This window comes from Vidua chalybeata, chromosome 7 (genome assembly GCF_026979565.1).
Source record: "Vidua chalybeata isolate OUT-0048 chromosome 7, bVidCha1 merged haplotype, whole genome shotgun sequence".
Lineage (NCBI taxonomy): Eukaryota > Metazoa > Chordata > Aves > Passeriformes > Viduidae > Vidua > Vidua chalybeata.
Genome location: NC_071536.1, coordinates 12,177,177 through 12,200,260, shown reverse-complemented (window position 1 = coordinate 12,200,260; position 23,084 = coordinate 12,177,177). Strand labels below are relative to the sequence as shown.

The window sequence follows — 23,084 nt, the reverse complement described above, 5'->3', positions numbered from 1 at the left end:
GAAAAGAGGCAGATTTGAATAATTTCTCAGAGAATGTGCCCACCTTTTTTAGGGGTCAGAATAAAAAGGCTGAACACTCAACACTACTGTTAAACTGAAAGAATAGGTAGCAAACGTGAATGACTGGGCAAGGACTCATGCCCCTGGACAGCATTATTTCTTCTTTAGCTAACAGTCCTCCCCAACTCTTGTAAATGTTTTCCTTTTCAAATAGCACCACTCTGATCTTGCCTGTGCTCAGTTTAAGTCTGCAGGACTTCAACTTACCAGCTTTTCTTTCCTACCAGACTTCTGGCTCCACATTCTGGTGGCAGTGCCTCTGCTGTCTGAAAACAAAATAGAATTAAGTGCCAGGCTTTTGACTGGATTTGGCCTCCCAGCCATGAGCTTGGAGGAAAGAAAAGGCACAGTATAAAACAAAGCTGAGGGCCTTCACAGAGAAAAAGTAATTGCCCCTCACTGTTGCTAGCTTGTACTAGAGAGAAAAAACAGTCAAGAAGTTGCAGAACCAACTTCCTTCTTACCACTCAGCTCTGTGGGTGGGACACAAATCCGTGCAAAAACCCACCAGCCACATTTGGCTCAGAACTGCAAAATTCAAAGTGTGTTTTCTCCTTGCCTGATTGCTGCATGACCTACATATAAATTCACAGTATGGCTGTTCTGTGATTCTTTAAAGATTTTGATGGGGTTTTCTCTTCCTCCTAGTAGGTCTTCATCCACAAGTGATCATGGTAAACTGTGGAGGTAGCTGGAATTTAATAGGCATAGGGTGTGACTGATCAGCACCCTCTATAGCCCTGTGCCTGCCCCCCCTCCTCCAGTGGAGGACAGCTCAGAAGAGGACAAAAAACCACACCATCTCAGGGAAGAACAGATAATAAAGAAAGTCCAACTTACCTCAACACCAGGATTGGAGAGTGACCTTAGTTTTAGAGGAGACATTTGCACCTGTGGATCATCAGGTACCCCAAGACAATTAACAAGGAATAATGTCTTCCTGAGCAAGCCAGACCACCATGGAGGGTGTGGATATGTGGCTCAACCCAAACCAAAATATAAGTATAAAACCTGGACAACTGATAAAACATTTAAGCTTTGAAAAGAGCAATGGGCTTGAGCTGGCTTCCACCCATGTTCCACCATGACTGGGAATGTCCAGGGTCATGACAGATAGCATACCTATGTAGGTGTCTTACCCTACCAAATCAAAATCCCGTGTATCCCCAAAGATACCAAATAATTAAATTTGATATCCAATTCCTTCTTATGTAAAATAGCTGAAATACCTTGGTCTGAGTATATTGAACTCTGACACAGAAATATGAGAAACAGAAATGCTGCAGATGTGCAACTTCACTTCTGCAGCAGCTGCCACCTTCCAGCAAGTTTCTCACAGAGGAAGCAGTTACTGAATGGCCCTACTGGCATCAGCTGCCACTATCATGACAGTCCTGAATTTATTCTTTCCTACCATCTCTCCAGCTGCTGCCCCTCAGGGTGGCTGCCAACAAACACTCCAACAAAAGTAAAATTACTTCTGTGGGGTAAAAGTGTTTGTCATGCTGACTGTCCCTCAGAAAGCTCATCCAAGAGAGGAACACACCACAAACTGAGGTGATATAAAAACCAAGAGAATTTATTCTAACAGAAACACAATTACAGAGCTTCCTTTCAGTATTCCACAGTCATTCAAGACACACTTTGCCCTGAGTGCTCTGAGAAATAGCGAAGTGAGAACCTTTATTATCATACTACGACACGAAATAATTCACACATTCACGCTAGATGTAAAAGAGAGAGAAGAGGAAGTTTTATTTCTGATCTCGCAATATATAGAATTCTAAAAGTGACAGTGGATTGGAAGATTAAATTGGTACCTCTCTAATCACACTGGTCAAACTAATGGTCTATCAATTCTCTCCTCCCACAGAGAAGAATGTAACACAATCACTATTTACATGACAGTGTGTGAGAAACTTTAGTAGAAATATACAAACATCAGAAAGTACAGAAAACTTTTAAAAGAACTTTAAAACTTTTAAAAGAACAGGGAGACACCTTTATTATTGAAAAAGTTATACAGATGGGCTGCTTATTCAAGTAAATGATTGACATAAAGCAAACCAAATATTTAGAAGAAAAGAACCAAACTAACATAATCATGGGGGTTTGGTCCTTCTGGAGCAGGATGTTATTTTCCAAGAACATTTATAGCTTCCAAAGACAGACAATGGTTCACCTCTGGGTAAGGCAGTTACACATGCTGCTTGGGAATGGATCCAGCTTTCTGAATCTGTTCTTTTTTTGCAGATTTTAGGGACTTAACTCAGACACAAATGGGACTTCATTGACATTTCCAATAACTTCTACAGTACTACTTGAAAGTCCTTTCTCACTTGAAACCCAGACTGAACATACTCCACTGCTTCTGCAGGATAAGAAGCCTGATGATCTGTGATTTTCCACAGCCTTACCCGACCGCTACAGATCCAGGTGTTGAAGACTGATTTAATATGGATGTTGGAAAATTTAGGTCCTATGCCTCCTTAAAGGGCTGGGGCTACTACATAGATCCAGATAATTTCTCATGTAAATTCTCTTCCCTGTCAAAGCCCACATGTCATTCAAGTGTATTCTTACTTGTCTGCTTTTCATTGTGGAACTTCAAAGATCAGTCGCTTCAGTAGTGTTGATGTTATCTTTGGCATCTGCTTAAATCCTTCTAATTCTTTTCTTGCCACTTCATCGTTCACTGCAGTCAGGATGTCTGTGAGATCCACATGCCTTGAACAAAAATGAAGAGACGTTACATTGAAACACATGGTACTTGCAGCTCGGCCAGGAAGGTGATGTGTGTTTGCCCCAATAAAGTGGTATCCCAGGGAAGACTGGTATCTTCCTCACCCTATTGCCACTGAAATTGCACATTCCACTGAATAACCAGAGAATTCAGTGTGTTTGGGGGAAATAAAAGCAAGCTTCATGTAGCATTGCTCTGGTTACAGCCAGAAGAGGTCGCGAAGATGAAACAAACCTATACATTCTCCACCTCTTCTTCTGGACGCCATATTTTCTAAATGAAATTTATGAGGGGATAGGTGGGAGGCAACAATGAAAATTTTGCCTGCAAAACACTGGGGTTTTTTTTCTTTGTAATCACTCAACAATTTCACCTCTAATCAGGTATCACTGGAAAAAAAAAATTTATTAGTCAAAAAATGTTAAAAAACACACATATACACACCTGTTTGTGTGCAACATTGCAGCATTATAACATGGTTTTATCACAAGAAAACCAGGGGAAGTCACTTATACTTTGGCTTATCTGTAAAAGACTAACAGTGCCCAATTTCAAAATAAATACTGTTCTCCACTGTCCTGAATGGGAAAAGCATTAATTGCACAAATGCAAACCACTGTGTTTCAGCACAGCATGCTTAAGTATGCGCATCTGCAAAACTCTAAAAGTACAAGAATTAGAAATAGTACTTACAGTGGGCAAAGCAACTCCATCTTCTCACAGAGGGATTGAATGTAAACACTGCCAGTCTCACGGTTGCGGTAGGCCAAGCAGTCCTCCACTGTAGCCATGCCAATCAGAATATCAGCCTTATCAGGAATGGAAGTCAAAGGACTAGCATCCACCTCAAGATGTCCAGAAGAGTCTGATTCTACTGCAACAGATGGATGACGTTCAGTGCCTTGGCAAGCCTGGATGATAAACACCTTGGGTTTACCAGCAAGAGACGGACAATTAGTTCCAGTGAAGCAGGAGACTAAATCTTCAATATTTACGCACTCATCATCAACACCTTTTATTTTGTCTTTTTCACCATGGGAGAAAATGAAGCAAACAAAACAGTCCATATTTCTATGATCTTTCTTGCTGTATTCTTTAACTGTCTCATATATTTTTTTTCCTTCTAGATCCATGTACTCAGATGTCTCAAACTGAAGCCACTTAAAGACCCTCTTCACAGCCTCTGGGGAAAAAATCAGAAGGAATTTGTTAAACATACACAGTGACAAGGAAGATGCTGAAAGATGCTACACAAATACAGTGTCTGTGTAGTAGATCAGATATTAGCAGAAGTATTCAGATCCCACCAGTAAAATCACCTGACTGGCTCTTAGCCTGCCAGATCCTATTAGAAAAACCCAAATGCCTAATTTGCCTAATTTTATTTTTTTTAAACACAACTGGGTTAAGTATCATGCTGTCTAAAACAAAAACAGGTTTCAGATTCTATGTTGTATTGGTACAAATTAGTGAAGTTTACTGTGTTAAAGCAAGCTTTGACTATGCATTGCATAGTAGTCTCAGATGCCCAAGAACAGCACTTGGCAAGTTAAAGTGCCACCTCTTTAGAATGACAAGTTATGTCACTCTCAAATGAAGTAGGTCCCTCATTCTGTGTGAGTGGTTGATGCAGCAAGAAGGGAATCAGAATAACCTGCTCACAAATGCTATGAAGACTTCTCAGCAAATGGTGGCCTAATTGTTGTGTGGGCAGAGAGGAAGTAGCTGGGAAGAAAGCAGCTTGTAAATGGGCTGGATGGAGTTAAAATATCTGTGACATGTCCTTTCAGGAATCTGACTTTACTTTTTTACTCTTGTTTATCTTAAACGTGATTGCAGAAATACTGGCTTTAAGGAAAGTTACAGAGCATTTATTTGATCATTGAAGAGAATTTGAGGACTTAAAATATTTTTCCATGATAGGTAAGAACTGAAAACAGTCAAAATTGGGAAGGTGTAATAATAATCACTTTTTCTCTAGTTGTACATATAAACAATTAAGACAATGCCTTTTTCCTAGAACAAAAAGTAGATCCATCTTTAATCCACCAGCTAAATGTTGAAAGTTACATATTTCCAATTGGCACAGTGACTGTCACTCCAGTCTCTGGAGAAAAAGGAGTACCATGGACATGATTCTTCTTCACAGAAAAGATTAGATAATTGTTTTCAAGAATTATCAGAGAAAAAAACCCAAATCACTAATTTGATTTAAAAAGTACTTACCTCCATCTTGCAATGTCCCCTCTCTATTGTAACGTGGATTTTTAAAAATGTGGTTGTTAAGAATTAAGCAGTAACCATGGGGGTTATTTTTCATCTTATATGTTTTCCCATGCTGCAGAAACAAAAAAGAAAAAAACCAAAACAGGTAGGAAAGCAGAGCCAAGCATTCAAAAGAGAAATACACTATATACAGATTGCTAGTCCATCATTATCTAAGCACAAAAGAAAATCACAAAGGCCAAGAAACAAGAAAGGAAAAGCCTAAGGATACAATTTAGCTACAGAGGAGAGGAATCTGCTTTGTCTCCCTGAACCCCTCCTCCTCTCTCTCTTCGGTCAGGATATGACTTTGACATGGGAGAAAGGATCCAGAAACATAAATTTCCATATGCACAGGAAAAGTTCCTGCACCCCACCATTTCCTCTCAGGGTCCTTGTGAAATTCCAGTGAGGTAGGGGGTTCTGCTAGTCCCTTCACCTCTGTCTAGGGGTATCCTGGCCAGGACTTTAATGTCCCAGGCTCCATTATCATTAAGATTGGTTTCTTCACTCAACTGTTTGCTCATATCTTGCTTAAAAGGTTGCTGACAACCAGGTCCCCACAAAGAAGGCTCGGTCTTGTTTGGAAAACAGGAATTGTTCCAAAGCCTATCCCTGTATCTTGGCTGTTCCACCTGCTTAGTGTTATGAATTTATGCTCCCTCTCCCAGGAAATGGATAAATACTTTAAAGGTACTCTTGAGGTATTTCTCACCCATTTTGCTGCCTCCCCCTCTGCTCCTTGTTCCTCTGGATGTGCAGACACACACGCAGGATAGCGGACTTCTTCCCTAGAATAATTTTCTAAGAAGGAGAAGATAAACAAAACATTTTAAAACTACAAGGATAAATCTTACACTGTGCATATTTCAACACTCAAAAAGCCAGAACAAGGAGTGAGGTGGAGGGGGTTTTCACACCAGTGAGACACCAGCATTTTGTAGAGCTGGGCCAAGCTTGGCTCCAGTTTCACAGACTACTGGTTGTTATAGAAGCCATGCAGGGCTTTGCTCCATTGCTTCTCTGCTCCTCTGCTCTTTTACTGGTAGCAAGATACAAATAATAAAAGGTTGAATGTGAGTAGTCATCCCAGGCAAGCCATTCACCAGCCTCTCAACTGTGGGATATATAAATGAAAGAGGATAACCATTTTTGTACAATAGTACAAAATGCTGGTCTATTTACTTCTGAGGCTACTGTCCCTTCTCCAGAGAACTTTGTGTGAGTGGATGCAAGGATGCAAAATACCAGCATAATGAAAGACCTCCGCAGAGCACTTATTTGAATACAACTTTCTGAAAAAAGTTAAGAAATCATCAAATCCATGACTCTAACCAAGGAAACAAAATCACAGTACTCATTTTACAAATTACAAAAACGTTTAAATGAAATTTAATTGTCAGGGCAACAAGCTCAACAACATTCTTTTTTTCTACTTATCAAGAGGACAAAATAATAACAATACTACTAGAAAGCCATTCCCCAACACAGGACTTGCTTGGCAATAGTCTCCCTTGACAATTATCTTCTGCACTTTTAGAGACACCAGCAGAGGACAGCAGCACAAAGACATGCAGGGAGAACTACGTGGTAGCTCTGCAGGGTACTGCATGGACTTTTTAAATGTATCTGAGGAAACTCAACGACCTGGTTGTTCAGAAGGAAGTTGTTATTGACTGAGACATCCTGTTTCCCAAAGGAACACCCAGTTGCGGTGCTAGAAGGCACCACCTCAGCTGCAACAGCCAGGATATAATGAAGCCCTTAAAATTTCCCATCTGGTTACAGAAAGTTACACTTTAGCCAAGTGACTGGTTTTCAGGGCTTCCCTTTGACCAAGAGCAAGGCGCCTGGCTAACAGAAGATAGTGCTGATATCTCCCAACACAAGTTTCCCTAAGGCACCTGTTATTTCCCGTCTCTCGCAGTGACTTGGAAGTTATGCTGGTCCAAAACCAGCACCACACTTTTTCCCAAACAGATAAATTGCATTTAAGACAGAGAGAAGGCAGAAGAAGGCCATTTACAAGTGACAGAACATACTTCAAGGACAGATACAAGAATCCGTGATGGGATAATGAAGTAGCAGAAAACTTCAGAAATCAGAGTTCTCCAGAGCTGTTCTGCCTTTCCTAGGGTACCATAAGGTGTCTCCCTTATCACTGGACTTCTAAGATGCCAAGGATGGAGCCATAAAACCCACAAAAGACCCCAGATCAGTTCTTAAACAGCTTAAATAAATTTACCTTTTCCTTCATAGGCATCAATTTTTTTCTTTATGTCAGGTCTAAATCTCTGTAATATATCTTTCAGCATTGTCATGTCATCTTCTTTAATTATCCCATTTATTTCCATTTCCAGAAGGACCTGCAACATTGACTGGTAAAACAAAAACACATAACCCAAACTCATCCAGTGACCTTTGATAACTGCAGTATCAGGCAGCTCTGCAACAGTGCAGAAGACAACATCCTCATTCCCAGAGATGGACCAGCTAAAGACTTATTACTTTTTCCTCCAAAAGTCATTAAAGCAAGGGTCAAGATGCAATGCAACTAAATAAACCCATCTTCACTAAGGTTAAAGCAGGACTATTAGAAATTGCCTATAACTAGGCTATCCTGCTTTGTTTCAGCAGTACATAGCACTGATGAGGATAACATAACATCCTGTTGTGCATTTGTGTTTTGATGAAGTGCTGCTCAGTCCTTTAGCTATGCCATTTTCCATTTTCTATCACAGAAAAGCTTGTCAGCACTAATTTTGTTTATTAAAGCTCAATTGTCTACCAAGTTAGAGATAAATCTGCTAATTTTCCTCTACATGCCACAATATAAATAGGACTCCTATGGAAGGTTCTTAATAATACCAAGCATTTTTATAACACAGTTCATTACCAATATTAAACTAGCTCACCCAACCTCTCAATACTTTTGGAGGAAAGTTAACAATATGCTGTTACTCCAAATCATAATAAAGAAGAAAATTTACCCATTGACACACAAAGATTTGTGGTTCAACTCACATTAGAACTCGATTTTCTGTCTCCAAAACATTGTTTTTCCTTTAGTGAGCATCACTCTTCTTAGGTATAGCATATGTCTTATAAAGACATTTGTCTTATAAATGCCAAACAAAGATTAAAGGAAGAGCATGATGGATTTTGCAAGAAGATAAGATTAAAGAGACAGGTTGTGGAGAGATAATAGAATCAGGAGAGAAAAAAAGGCAAAGATACAATGCAAAAAAATAAGGATCCATTCTTTCACACAGCAGCTATTAGTTAACATCACAATTCTTTCAAACCAGATTTTCATGAGAGCAGACTGCTTTCTCTTTCCTCCCTTCTTACAAGAACTAGAGGACTCTGAACTAGCCTTGCAAAAAACTTCTCTAGACCACTTTTCATACAGCATTTTCCTGGAGCTTGTTCTTTGGTAATTGTTTTTGGAGCAGGAACTTCACACTTCTGACATCTTCTGAAGTCAAGTCCTCTGCAATTCCATACAGCAGTTGCCTGACAATAAACAATAGAGAGACCTTCAAGAAAGAAGTAAACACCACAATTAAACATTTGAACTGCAAAATGTAAAACTCACAATGGCAGGAATTCATGTGTAATAAACACATTTATGCTGGGATATTCACAAGACAACAGTGCAGACAGAAAAGACAGTTGACACTGAACTGTTGCATTGTGCATGCTCCTGTGTTTACCTGTAAGCTGACACCTGTGCCCTGTCCGGGAGCTGCAGCTCTCTCTCCATCTCCTCCCGGCTGCAGCCCAGGTGGGTAGTGAGGAGGTCAATCCGATGGATCCGGTAGAGCAGCTCCTTCAGGAAGAACAGGTTCCCTGCCCCGATCTTGTCTTTCTCCTGCAGCACTTCAAAGAAGGCTTTGGGCTCATGGATGGCTTCCAGCTTCCTCCTGGAGACATGGTCCAGGCTGAGGAATTTAAGAGCTGACAGTTCCTCTGTCACCAAAGCCTCAGAAATTTCAAAAAGCAGTTTGCGGAAGTCTGTACTCATTTCACATCAGGATTTGGATCTAAACACAAACAGCAGTTGATTTCATTTGTCAGTAAGACTAGTGCAACAACATGATTTCTATAAGCGGTATCACATCGTGTAGAATAGCCCAAAATAAATACATGCAATCAGAAGTATTTCAATAGAGAGAGGCTGTCTTGCTGTCATAGCTTTGATGCTTAGCTCCTTCAGTTTTCTGGACTTAACAAAGGATATTGAAACCTCTCTACTAAGTGACATTAGCAGAGAAAATCACAGATCATTCTTGCTTCCTATGGTGTGTCTAGACAGTGGGAAGTACCAATGTACAAGATGTACAATCCTGGCAGGCTGCTGCTGGTTTTCTTTGAGTTTGGGTTTTTTTGAAGTTTGATACCATTTGGGAGAAACAGCCACTTGCCAGTCTGAAATATAGACTGTGTAATAAATGAGACTGCCAAATTTTACACCCAAAGCACCTCTTCCTGTTTTGGTTCATCTGCATCAAGTAAAACTCAGTTCCCAGCTCTCAATTAATTTACAACATTAAAAGCAAATACAGATCATGTCAACCCCCCGCTTTTAAAAAGGCCAGAAGAATTCTTATCAAACTGTTTCACTGAGCACGGAATAACACCTCCCTTCTCCTCCACTTTCTCCACCAGCTTTAGAAATATTAAACTAGGCTTATGGATTCAACTTTTGAGCACAAAGGGAAGTTAGAAAATACCAAGCCTTCCAGCTATCTCCCCGGACACTTAAGGGATCTGCGTCCACTGATGTGGCAACCCCATGGCATGTTGGTGTCTGTTATAAACTCTTGTCAAGCTGAACAAAGACACCGGACGTGTCAGGAGCTCTCATTGTTTGATTGTACCATCTTCTTAACTGCGGCCACCAGCCCAATATTTAAACTCAAAAGGTATTATCTAACCTGCCCTTAAATTTATACAATACACTCCCACAAGAGGGGAGGCTAACAAGCCCTTAATTTTGAACAGTACACTTCACAACTCCCAGAACAAACTCCTCAAAAGGTGCTGGCTCCCGAGCCACAAAAATCTCCACAAGCTCCTCCCTCCCACAGCAAACTTCAGAATGGAATATGGGGTAAAATATTCTAGCTCTGCAAGCCAAGAAAGAGAAGAAAGCAAAGAATATCCCCAGCCCCTAGATTCTGTGTTGATGCTGCCACATGGATAGTCTGGAGATGGAGAGAGAACAGAGAGGGCATAAAGGGGGGGAGGGCATGTGTGCCCAGTCTGCCCGATCTGTGTCCTGCTGGAGTTAACCTGGTGCGTGCCCATTATCTAAATTAGACTTGTGTGTTTTGTTCACGTGTGCACAGGCAGCCTTTCCCCAGGAAATGAGCCGGGCTGCGGGATGGAGCATGAGTCTCAGGGAGGAGCAGGAAGTTGGCTCAGCACAGCGCTGCCCCACTGCCTCAGGACTTTCTCCCCTGATCACACCTCTCCTGTAGCAATGTTCAGAATGCTTGAGATAAATCAGCCTACAGCTAGAACTTAAAGGTTCTGTCTCCACTTCCTTCTAGTAAGAGACCCGTTTGCCACTTTACTTTCTCTGCCCTAGTGTCAGACACCTGGGAATCTCTGAAGAGAAACTATATAAATGTATTCAGAAGAGGTCTCTTGTCTTATAGACACTGGCAGTGGGAGACAGAAAAGTCAACAATGACAAAAGAGAATTTCCTACTCCTACACTACTGGAATACTGCAATCCATTTTACTTACTGCTACTGCAAATGTTTCAATAACAAGGTAGCCCAGCTGGAAACTGGAAATAATAACTGGAAATAATAATTAGCAGGCAATAGTATTCAGCTGTCCTCCAAGGACCACTCTATAGCAAAGGAACTTTTTGTGGCATGCCTTTGCTCATCATTGTGTGGGTTAGCCAGAGTGAATGTACAACCGAATCTAGTAAATGTACAACTGAATCTTAAACCTTTGCATTTCAAGCAAACTGATAAAACAGTGAAACGTGTGACACAGCATATACAATTTGTGTTCTGCCCCAAAATACTGTTTTCTTTAAATCCACTCAAACCAAACTTTTAAACAGGCAAGGATCCATATCCTTCAGCCCATATAAACCAGTAGTATTTGAATGTGCTTAACCTCAATGATTACCTGATTTTATATTTCTATAACCACAGAGGAAAGAATATTTTCTTGGTAGGTAGTTATGAAGTTATCTTCTTTCTCACATAAATCATGCCTTTCATTTAAGATACAAGAGATATTGCTTATAAAAGCAAATCTTTCTTGTAAAGAGAATTTTCATTTTATTTCTCAAAGGCTGTAAGTTTCAAACCCATCAACTAATTCCGGTTAGAAGAGATGTGCCACCTACATGTTACATTTAAACCTGTCTGTAATTACAGGGAGCACAATTAAAACAATATTTAACTGCCACTTTTTCTCCCAGTTTGCTAACTTAAAGACACAACTGATACAAGTAAAAATAATATTAATTGTAGTTGTAATTTAAAATCACTTACATGGGAGAAAACTCTGAAGAAAGTGAGACAGCCAGTCTCTAAAGTTCCAGAAAAAGTCTGCTCTTTTCACAACACAGTATTGTCACAGACTTCCAAGAAATATGTTACAATGGAATAAAATGCTAATAAAGTAGGAGATCCTTACTTCAGCTACTTCCATTTTCAGAGAACTAGTTATTACAGAACTTGTGAGAAAAAAATGGTAAACAAGCCATGAAGTAATCAGGTTTTGCTCTTGTTTTATGGCAACAACTAAGGAGCATACCTAGTGCTTTCTAGCATAGAGCACAGCTCAAAGCACGTTTGCTTTCATACACAAATTCTAATTAAAACACAGTGAGAGATGGCTGAATCTATATATTTTCATTTAAAATATCTGAGTCCCACTGCCCTGCTGTGTCACCAGATCTGCCATGACTTACCCCCTTTCTCTGAAGTCCCTTTCCAACTCACCCCAGTTTATTTTTAACAGGAAGATATTTTTTAAATTTAGAAAAAAGCCAACTATTAGCATTGAATTCCGTAGCAGCACTCAGTAAACAAAGGGAAGTCAACAACTGAACATTATTCTGAACTGATTTATGTAATATACTTCCCCATTTAGAGGAGAATTTGAATATAATTAACTTCTTACATCTTTGCTCTCTTTAAAGTAAAGAACTTAGCCTTCAATGGAAAGGTTCCCAGCATGCAAATCACTGGCATTTTCCATGCAGCAGGAAACAATACAGCACTCAGTATGGCTACCAGACTATCAGCAGACCCTCATGGCAGCATTATGAAGAGAGTTAGAGTGCTGACATTTTCTAAAATTTTGCTAAAATTTTAAAAAATTTTGTTAAAACAGTCATTCATGGATTTCAACCTATCTTTACAAACACAAAACTATACCATACCCATTGATAGAGGAGGTGTACAAATTCCTTCCAAAAGGCACACTCTAGTAACAGATCAGAAAACCTTGTTTCACTGGCAGGAATTGCACTATCATCCAAAGGGCGGGAACAGCACAGAGGAACACCACAAGTACTCTTTTATCTTCAGGTCCAAAATGTTTGTCTCCATGTCATTCCAAGTCTCAGCATCTCTTTCCCTCCATAATTTCTTCTGTGTCTTACCTGAACCAAGACTTCAGTTGCAGTCTGAAAGAGCCACCGTGCCGTGATATGCACTATGACAAAAAGATAATGGCTTCTCCTCTCAATCAGCAGTTTGAAGGTCCACCCACTATTAGTTTCACTTTTGATTTCTTCCTCTCTCACCCTTCCTGGAAATGTTACTGTACTTTTGTTAAATTAGTCTTCCTCATTTCCCTCGGCTCCCCTGCTCTCTGGTTTCCTCCAGAACTGCCTCAGTGACCCAATCTTTTCCTTGTACAGCCTGCCAAAAATTCATCTCCATAGAAAGGGTGATCTTGAGGAAGAAAAACTGCTGCAGCTCCTGCTTGCTCAGCAACTGTAGTGACTGTCGCCTGCACTGGCACAAGGCGGGACACACACAGCTCCTGCACAAAAATGACACAAGGGACAGGATACCAGGAAACTTGATTACCACTTTAAGATCATGACCTTGACAAGATAACAAGTTCCCCAGAAGACTTTTTACACTAGTTCCACTTAAATCTGACTATCCAGGGGCTGCACAAGATACAACCCTTCCTTAATTCTGTAGGTGGAGAACGTACACGTTCGTGGGTCTGTATGCTACCAGTAAGCCTCAACAGCAACTAACCACATTTGTTTGTTTGTGTTGGTGACCAGTTTCTTTCTGGCACAGCTCTGTATCACTGGAGTTACAGGAAAGGTGTACAGTGTGGACAGCAAGGGCTGATGAATACCTGAGCTGTAAAAAACTGACCCACTCTCCCCAAGAGTTTCAAACTTCCATCTCACAGCACCCTGCAGGAGATCACACAGAAATGCCCAAGTGGCTGGATGGCAGCTGCAGCTCCATTTCCAGCCTGCCCCACTTTGGGCTGGTGCTGGCAAGTACCACAGCATGCACGGAGGTATTACACTGTGCAGCCACATCAACACAGCCCTCGACACACAAAAGTGAAATACTCACTAAATAGTTCAAATCAGGGTACTTTAAACTTTGTTTAAACAAACTTCTTATTAGCAAGGGAGACTCTACCAGTCTTTCACACTTCACAAGGGTGGATCCCTCCCCCCTCGGAACTCAAGGCTCAGTACCTGCCTATGATTTCACTGGAGATTACTCAGTGGGCATTACCCAGTGATCACACAGGCAGAAGTTTCTACAGGAAAAGCAAGAGAGCATGATGGCATTCCCTGTCTACCAAATAAAAAATGAAAACAAGATCCCACAAAAAGTCAATGGTTACTCCAGACTGATAAAAATTCGTTTCCTAAACACACAAAATGAGTGCATCAAGTCTGAACAGTAACTACAAGCCAGAAACATCACAATTCCATCCCAGTGTTATATATTCCACTAAAAGGATGAAATATTTTTCTTATATGTGGCATAAATGTGACTTCCAAGTGTGGCAGCCATGCTAACTCAGAAGACTTAAAATGCAACAGGTATTAAAATGCAATACCACTTCATTATCATAAAGAGACCATCATGTTTTGGAAAACTGGCTGCATTTCAGTGCTCTGTATGATGCAAAACTCCCCTCCTAAAAAAAATGCAAGCTAGAAATTGCACCCAATAGCACTAGACAGTACTCTTTCCTATCTTCACCTTAAGGTATTGCTAATCATATAACAATGAGTATTTTGATGAAGTTTCACGTCAGCTTAAACCCTAAAGCAGTTAAAACCTCACTGATTCATGAAGCCCAACAAAGTGCAGGAATCAGTGAGAAACAAGGATAAACCCTTACCCCAGTACAAAATTTTTATCTTACCAAGCTCTTAAAAAGTATGAATTTAATGCAGTAAACATTAAACAGGAAAGACACAGGCATACGGAATAAGTGTTCATAACAAAACCACATGGCATTATTTCAGTTAAATCACAAAATTCTGTCAGCAGCTTAGTCCACAGAAGCCTTCACAAATTGGCTGCATTTTAGATGTTAAACCAGCAAATGATAATTGAAAAATGTAATGCTTAACAAAGTTAATCTGACTGGTGTATTTCACAGTATGCAAATCTTCTACCATAAATTTTCTCAGAGTTGATGGGGAAATAACAGTTCACAAAGTTTCACAGAGGGAATAATAAGCACCATTTTGGCTTTACTCAGTTTTGGAAAACTTCATTGTACATGAAGCTAGCCATTTGAGGACACTGTGGAACAAATTGCTGATTTCAGTTGGAAGCTGGTTCTTTATTAAGTTTACTGTAATTTTCATTAGAGATTGAAGAAATCCTTTTGCACTTACTACCTAAGGTTTTGTCTCTTCATTCCCACTTTTTTCTCTCTAGGAACATAGCTAGTGAATTTAGAAACAGGATTTAAAATTGTTAGCCTGCAAAATAAAACATGATGAGTCTAAACCAGACCATTAACAATCCTGGTTTAAATATGAAAGCTGACATGCAATCCCTATGCTGCAAGGAAAAACCAATTGTATCTCCAGCCTGTGCAGGTTCAAAAATGTTTAACATGAGTTAAACAGTGTAGTTTTTCCAACACTGGTAACTCTGAATATAGAGATGATGTAAATAGCTGGCACATTGATTGTTTTAATTGTGTCTCCTCCAGTTTCACAGTTTGTTTGACAAAAAATTTATAAGGCCTTGCATCAAAGCTAACAGATCCTCAGGGTTTTGGCTGTCTTAAAACAGGTAGTGTGATGAACTGCATTTAAATGAGATGATACAATAATGTGTATTAAAAGCATTGATGTTGCTCTGAAGGAGGAGGGGCCATTGGTATTGGGAATATAAATTTTCTTCTTAAGGTATATGCTGGCTGGGGCATTTGCTTCTTTGTCCCTGAAGGGCTATCACGTCTGGCCACATCTTCATTAACTTGTGTAAGAATTGACAAAATATCTTCACCCCTACAGCCAGAAGGAGAGAAAAGAAAAAAAAATAGTTATTAGTGATCAGATGGCAATCCACTTGACATCTCCTGATCAGCTAGAAGATGGACTATAAACATTTAAAACACAAAAAAGAAAACACATACTTTTCTCCAAATTTCTCTTTTGTCCTTATTTGAGTCATATTAAAAACAAAATACCTTTTCTTGCTCTGTCTTGCTTAATTCAACCAATAAAGAAAAATAGTGGAAGAAAATATTTTAACCTATCACTTAATAAACTGTGCTGTCTTAAAGATTATAGATGTGAGGTTTTGAGTGTTTTTCCACAATAAACTTCACATTCTACAGATTACATGTATGGTACTAACAGAGTTAATGTAAATTTATCAGTGTGAAATTATTGCTTTAACTAATTCCATCCACCTTAGAACATGGGTGGGTGTTCCTAGATGAACTACCTTTGGAGAAGAAAAATTTAATCAGAGCACTAAGGCAAGTATTTACCTTGGTACCAACAATTGTAGCTTGCTGCAGAGGGCCTGAATATACCAACTGCCCTCTTCAGTGTGCCGGAAAGAGACATATCCATCCACTGTGGCCATGCCTAGGAGGAAATCAGCCTCTTCGGGAATACTTTCAGAAAGAGAAACTCTCTCTTGCATGGAAGACAAGTCAGGAGTTGGTCCATCAGTATCAACATTGACAGGATGCTGTATCTTGTCACCCTGGCATGCTTGGATAAAGAAGAGTTTGGGTTTTGCAGCCAGCTGGGGACATTGTTTGGCAGTGAAGTGGGACGTAAGCACGCGGATTGACACAGGTCTGTCATCTGTCCCACAGATTGCTCCTGACTTTCCATGAGATAGAATACAACATATAAAACAGTTCCTGTCTTTGTGATCTTGCATATGCTGCCAAGTTTCCATGAGATTTATAATCTCCCCAGATGTCAGATCTGTGTAAGTCCTCACATCCAGACCAAGCCATGTGAACACTCTCTCCAGTTGCTCTGTAAATAAATGAAAGATAAAAGGAAAATTCGAGGCAAGAGAAAAACATTTTATGAAGTCACCATGCACACTAATCTGCGAGGGGGAAAGACCTTACACCCTGACACTTCTGCAGATTCATCCTCATACTAGCACCAACTAAAGGTTAACTGGAATAAAAAGAGATGGCATTAGCTCAAACACCGAGTTCCTGGATTTTTCTAGACAAGCTCCAGAAATTAGAGCATACACTGTCATTGTAAGTGAGCATGCAAATGACACTTGAAAACACAAAGAATCTGCCCTTCCCCAGTTTCAGAAAAGATCTTTCAAAACCTTCCTCACATCATTATTTTCCAGTTGCACTTTTTACTACTAAGAGTTCCATTCATAAGAGATAAATAGAGGAAGCAGAACAAAGTAAGAAGTATGTACAGAGTTGCTTGATTATGGATTTTTGCATTATATTAGGTAGAACGCTGGTTTAATTTAGTTTAGTTTTAGTTCTTTACTATAGCTGTAGATAAAGGATAAGTAAAAAGTGATTCTTAAAATTATTCAAGAATAATCCAACAGAAAAACCATGTGGTTACTTGTCCTTTATCCTCTCCTCCCCCACAATACACAAATGACATAATTGAACACATAGCAATCATTTCACTCTTTTAGACTATTAACTAACCATAGACACTAAAATATAGGGCAATACTATATAATCAACTCACCTGGGGAAACAGAGATCCTCCAAAAATCTCACTTCAGTAACTTACCAGCATCTTTGCAAGAACCCTTCCTCTGAGAACTACTGAAGTTAACATTATTAATAATGAGACAAAATCCTCTGTGTGGCCCATCCATTTTGTAGCTTTTCATAGTCTGTAGAAATGAGAAGAAAAAAACTTATAGTTTCAATGAATTTATTCAACTTACTCCTATTTCCTTAACATGTCTCAAAATTGGCATCCAGGAGTTAGAAGGACCTAAGACTGTGGGCAGTTTTTGAACATCTAGAATTCAATGGTGCCTCTCTGTATGAAGAAACATCAGTGAAACTCCAAGCACACTGTCACCATCCTATCAAACTGCAGAAGAAGGATTTAGCATCAGGGTTCTCATCTGTATGCAAGAGACAGGATTCAGCAGTCAAACTCTACAATCTGAGTTGGTGATGGGGACAGAAGACCCCAACTGTTTCCAATGTCAAAACAGTATTTTAGCTTCATGGCAGAGGGATCACACTGAAACTATAGGAAGTTAGACATCTGAGTTGGCTTTTTTTTGAGAACAGTAATAAATACCTGGAGTAGGTGATTCATACTGATCCACTGGAAAAGGATGCAAGCAGAACAGAAATCTCAGAAGTATGTAAACCTATCACACTACAAGTTTTTTGGTTAAGATTTAAAATTACCTCCCACTTTTGAAAAAAAAAAAAAAGCCAAAAACATTTTTAAAGCTAAAAAGAACCAAAACTTCAAGTAACATGTATTTAAGTCCAACCTTGGGTTGAAATAAAAAACTCCATCCACTGGAGTCCCTTCCTCCTCACTAGAGATCAATACACACCTCTTTTTGTGCATTTTAGTAGGACAAAATGAAGGAAGCACTCCAAGTTCCTTCAACAGCTTTGCAGAAATCTGAACATCAGGTGATGAAAAGATGTTACAGTACAGAACTTAAAGAAATTAAATAGCTATAAACAGATGGAGCAACTTGCTCCTTCAATATCCATGGTCATCACAAAGAAAAGGCCAGAGGGAGAATTCAATGGTTACACTGCTATGGTTAAAGAGTGCACATAAGGCCTCTAAGAAGGGATCTCACAAAAAAGATCTTTTCTCATGTACCAAGACTTCTGCAATAGCTTATTAAAAACTCTTGCCTCCTTTTAATCCTTCTAACAAAGGCTTTGCATGCTACCCCTTATGACTTCTAATTTCAAGATGCCCTGAGGTCTTTTCGAAACCAGATGCAAAAAGTGGGAACTGTGAAGCTCCATTTGTCTCTGTGTCTTGCACATTCTACTGCCATCTCCAAAATGCACAACTTAGACAAATGCAAAACATTTTGCCTTTATCAGGAAGATAAGCACTGATGTGTGAATATCTTCAGAGGTATTATGCCCATTTTGCCTACAACATACCTTTCAATATTGCTAAATTTCTGGCCTCCGAGGTAAAATATTCTTTGAAACTTTCAAATTTATCAGTCAAGTCAAGAAACTCTATGAGACACACAGATATCTCACAAGTCCTTGCATGATAAATGTCATTCAAGAGAGGATGAAAATCTCACACCCATAGGTATTCAAAAAGGATTTAAGAGATTGTCTCAAACCTTGGATTCATTTTCTGCATTGCTGACTTCTCCACGCAGCTCTAGGTTTAGTTCAGGGAAGCCTTGTGTAAAATTAGCTGTCTTGTTATCTAGAAAAAAATCCATCATAGGTATTTATGAAGATAAATCCAATATTTCTGGATGCAGCAAAAAGGAGTTTAGCTACAATACATCACTTTTTGTATTTGAAATACTCTTTCACTGAAATAAATAATTCCTCCATACAAAATAGCATGGTCATGTGTCGCCCTGATTTTTTAAGATTTTCTAAAGTCTTCTGAGTTTACATTCTTGTAGAAAACTTTCTCACACAACTTTCTGTAAACAACCTATTGTTTTGCATTCCTTCATAGAGGCGGAGAAATTTGATGTACAGGTAGTTTGTCCAGTGTCGTTGGAGAGGTGGCACGTTCACCCTCCAATCCACTGGCACTTTTGGAAAACTATAAATGTTGGAGTCAGAGGAAATAAATTAGTCTCTTCATCGTGACCAAAGCTGTAGTGCGTCATTTTTCCTTGTGTCCTCTGGTGACAGTCATGTTCAATAGATCTATTCTGATATTCTAGATCTCTTTTTTACTTATTTTTATTAGATGTATTTTTGTAACAAAGGCAAGGCTTCTATTTGTATCGATACTGCAAAATAAAGATACCCATGGTACAAGGATAAATTCTCCAAGACATTCAAATGAATTTTTCATCTGGAAATCAGCTTAGAAATTACCAGTATTTAAGAAGAATCTGCATTCTTACTACTGAAGTTGTCATTTTTTTTTCTCATGAATCACTAATAAATCTATTTTTTAAAAATATAAAACCAGAAATCATCTGTTTGCTCATAGCCCATGTATCAGACACACATGCACTCACAGTTTGTCTTGCCAGCCTATTAGCAGGCAACTGCCTTTATGTAGTGCACATTCACAGATCACCAAGTGCCTTTTACAGGACAGCTGTCATCATCTCAATACTATTAGTGGGGAAATGGAGAAATGAGACATAACTATAAGCAGATTTTCAGTTTCCCAGCCTGTTCTGTATGTGCTGGGTTGCTCTGTGTGGCCTCAGATATTCCAGCACATCCCTGTATTTCAGGGATTCAGCTAGGAAATAATGCAGGCTAGGAACTGTTACGCCAGATTTATGCCACTCTAGCTCCCATTTCAGCAATACACACATATGACCTTAAGTTCAGTAGCCCAGACCCATCTAGTGCTTCCTGCATTTTAGCAAACCTACTCCTAGACTATGAATTTCTTACCTTTTCCCTTTTTGTAGCAGTCTATTGTCTCCAGGAGATCAGGTGAAACGGTCATACAGACATCCTCCAGTATCTTTATATTGTCTTTAGTTAAAAGGCCCTGCTTTTCCAATAAAGTCAGCAAATCCAAAGCAGACTGACAGCCAAAAGGAGAGAGTAAAATATAATTATCGCTCCTTAGAAATCAAAATTTGCCTCTCAGCCCTGTCTCAAACAGTCACATTATTATCTGCTTTGCTCCCTACCAACAAGGACCAGTCAATTTTACATCACCGTTAAAGCAGAAATGTTGCTTCATGGAAAGCCACTGGTTGTGTTTTTATTTGGTATGGTCTTGTTTAAACAGATTCACTCAAACCATATTAATGACTTGTGGCTTCAAGAAGGCTTCATTGCTGTGAAACACTACCAATGACATATGGACATCAATCTGCCTCGCATATGGCTCAAGCAGGGCAAAGATTTGATTTGTCACCTTTTTATACTCTGATGCTAGACAGTGAACTGTCACTGACTGACCTTGGCACAAGGGACCAAATTCTACTCTTGCCTGTCAACATCTTCCTTCTTGCTATCCCTATGAATACAACCAGCTTATTTGCATATTATGCTCTATTCTGCCAAACACTTCTCACACTTCTCCTTCTATTTCCCACCTTCCTTCTTCCCTTCCCACCATGTACACATTTGTCTCATTTGACTCCTCACATACAAGAATTATCCGTCCCTTTGGAAGACGATTTTTCAGGAGGAAAATTATTTTCTTCAACATCTCACTGGTGATGTTCTCTGACAATTCATACAGCATCTGCCTGTAACAGAGATAGAGTGAGATAAAAGTGGAACAGAAGATGGTATAAAAACCAAAGGCAATCTAAGAATTTAAAAATGGAAAGGAAAACAGTATGGCATAGATAGCAGTAATGGAGGGAAGAGAATTCCACTGCCAGCTTACCTGTATGGAGATATTCTTCCCTTCTCACTCAGATGTTCTTGTACTTTCTCCTTGGTGTAACCAAGCTTCTCGAGCAAGGAGAGACATTTAATTCTATATAAGAGTTCAGCTAGTAGGAAGGTGTCTTTTGCATTCAGATATGCTTGAGCCATAAGGAGCTTGAAGATGTCTGCTGCTAACTTCACACCTTCTAGTTTACTGAGGGGGAGCAAGTCAGTACAGAGAAATTTTAAAGCTGCTACATCTTCAGTCACCAGATTTTCACTAATAAGGAAAAGCTGCTGGTGGAACTTCAAGCTGATATCATTCTCCATGTTGCTGGAACCAATAGCTGAAACAGCTTCTCTCTGTCTGAAAGCAGAAAGCAAACACTAGTAACACTTGAATTTTCAATACAGCAATCCTTCTACTAAAATTTTACCCAATGGCTGCTTGGAAGCCCTGAATTACCTTTTAATAAATAAAGGTTTTAAATAAATTTGAAATTTACTTCCTTGTCTAAACATAGACCACACAAAAACACCAGATTTGGCAGAAGCTCCAAACAACCCAGTCTATAATTGAAGTTAGCCCTGCTCTGAGCAAAAAACTGTGCTAGATGACCTCAAGGTCTGAATTTTCTTTTCTTTTGAACATCTTCCACATTCAGATCTTTGCTTCTTTCTGTTGTAATGGGGAAGAGTCCCTGCAGTAACTTATTACAACTATTAATGGAGACAGCACAGTGTTTCATGCATATTCCTTGATCTGCAGTCCAAGAGCTTCTTGTTCTCTGGCTGTAGCAGGGAGGTGTTCCTCTGTTACAAGGCTGACACCCAAGTTGAAGCTGTGGAATAACCATCCACTCCCAGCTGTAATTTGTTTCTGGATTGTATTTGATATTTGGCGTAGGAAAACCCTTATAAGCCTCCCTTACAAGTTAAAATGTAGTTAAAATGTAATAGCACTCAATGCTCAGTCTAAATAGGCTCTGCACAAGCAACACACTCTTACTCAGGTTTAATAGAGACTAATCGACTTTCCACTACACCAACTTCTTCCATGTAGCCTAGGCAGTTCTATTCTGCCCGTGGAAGGTTAAATAGCTAAGAAGGTGCTTCAGTGCCTTCTGGCTGGTAGTCTTCAATCTTTTGCTTAGAGCAGCTGGAAGCAAAGGTTTCTACATGGGGGAGCACATTCAGTGCAGGATCTGCTCGCTGTCTAAGCTTGGAGCGGCTCACCCGCATATCCACAGCTGCATGGGGGCACCGACAGAAAAGTAATCAGTCCGCATCTCTGGTGTATGCTTTCAGATATCGCCTCAGAGAAGGAAAATCGTATGAAATAAGCAGGATAAGGATTATAAAATTACCTTTTTAAAAAAGTTTTTTAACTGACTGGAGCACTGCCCCAAGGGTTTAAATATAATGCAAAGCCGGAGCGCCCGCAAACGCCGAAAGCTCAGCCCGCAGGCCCGCGTGGGGGAGGGAGGAGTATCCCTGAGGCCGCGCGCAGCCGGGAGACGCCGCACAAAAAACGAGCGAGACTTATGCTCCGGGCTCGGGAGATGGAGCCCTCCTTCGTACCCTCTCCCTTTCAGCCCCACGTTTTGGTACCTCTTACACGGATTCCAGTCCCGATCGCTCTCCCGGTAGCTACCCGTGCCGGCGGCTCGCGGCTCCCTTCGCGGTCCCTTTTGCGGCTCGCCGCGGGCGGGGGAGGCGCGTCCAGGGTCTGTCCGAGCAGGCGGCAGGAGGCAGCGTCAGCAGCAGGGCGGAATGTGAGATCAGGTGGGTGCGAGGGAAGGAGCAAGGAGCAGGGCACGTCCGAGGACCGGGGTACACGGCTGCCAGCGCCCGCCAGGGCTTTCACCACGAGCGGTGGCACCGCCCCGCCCCGCCGGGCCGGACCCCGCCTGCCCTCGGCCTCAGGGCCCGTGAGTCCGGGAGCGCTGACTGGGAAAAAGCTTCAGGCAGCGCCGCGGGTACGAAGTGTAAGACG

General features: G+C 40.3%; 2 protein-coding genes across 2 annotated transcripts; both read right to left on the bottom strand.

Annotated features, from left to right (window-relative positions):
- Positions 1–1,791: 1,791 nt before the first annotated feature.
- Positions 1,792–12,896, bottom strand: LOC128790555 (caspase-8-like). Its single transcript, XM_053947397.1, has 8 exons — positions 12,714–12,896; positions 8,785–9,114; positions 8,479–8,584; positions 7,314–7,446; positions 5,784–5,872; positions 5,030–5,141; positions 3,497–3,986; positions 1,792–2,787 (listed from the first exon to the last, which is right to left on the bottom strand). The coding sequence occupies exons 2-8, from the start codon at positions 9,093–9,095 to the stop codon at positions 2,655–2,657; spliced, it is 1,374 nt and encodes a 457-aa protein (XP_053803372.1). The 5' UTR covers positions 9,096–9,114; positions 12,714–12,896; the 3' UTR covers positions 1,792–2,654.
- A 1,582-nt stretch (positions 12,897–14,478) lies between these two features.
- LOC128790614 (caspase-10-like) lies at positions 14,479–22,903 on the bottom strand. Its single transcript, XM_053947521.1, has 8 exons — positions 22,700–22,903; positions 21,105–21,455; positions 20,862–20,961; positions 20,150–20,285; positions 18,889–18,977; positions 17,322–17,427; positions 16,067–16,571; positions 14,479–15,578 (listed from the first exon to the last, which is right to left on the bottom strand). Exons 2-8 carry the CDS (start codon positions 21,416–21,418, stop codon positions 15,407–15,409), a joined length of 1,422 nt encoding a protein of 473 aa, XP_053803496.1. The 5' UTR covers positions 21,419–21,455; positions 22,700–22,903; the 3' UTR covers positions 14,479–15,406.
- Between the last annotated feature and the right edge of the window lie 181 nt (positions 22,904–23,084).

Coding starts and splice junctions, on each gene's coding strand:
- LOC128790555 (XM_053947397.1), bottom strand. CDS start 9,095: ATGAGTACAGACTTCCGCAAACTGCTTTTTGAAATTTCTGAGGCTTTG. Junction 7,447..8,478: donor ACAAGCTCCAGGAAAATGCT/GTATGAAAAGTG, acceptor TTGTTTTACCAG/TCAATGTTGCAGGTCCTTCT. Junction 2,788..3,496: donor ATGGAGTTGCTTTGCCCACT/GTAAGTACTATT, acceptor TTTTTGTTCAAG/GCATGTGGATCTCACAGACA.
- LOC128790614 (XM_053947521.1), bottom strand. CDS start 21,418: ATGGAGAATGATATCAGCTTGAAGTTCCACCAGCAGCTTTTCCTTATT. Junction 20,286..20,861: donor CAAAGGGACGGATAATTCTT/GTATGTGAGGAG, acceptor TTTGGCTGTCAG/TCTGCTTTGGATTTGCTGAC. Junction 17,428..18,888: donor ATGCAGAAAATGAATCCAAG/GTTTGAGACAAT, acceptor TCATTTCTACAG/ACTATGAAAAGCTACAAAAT.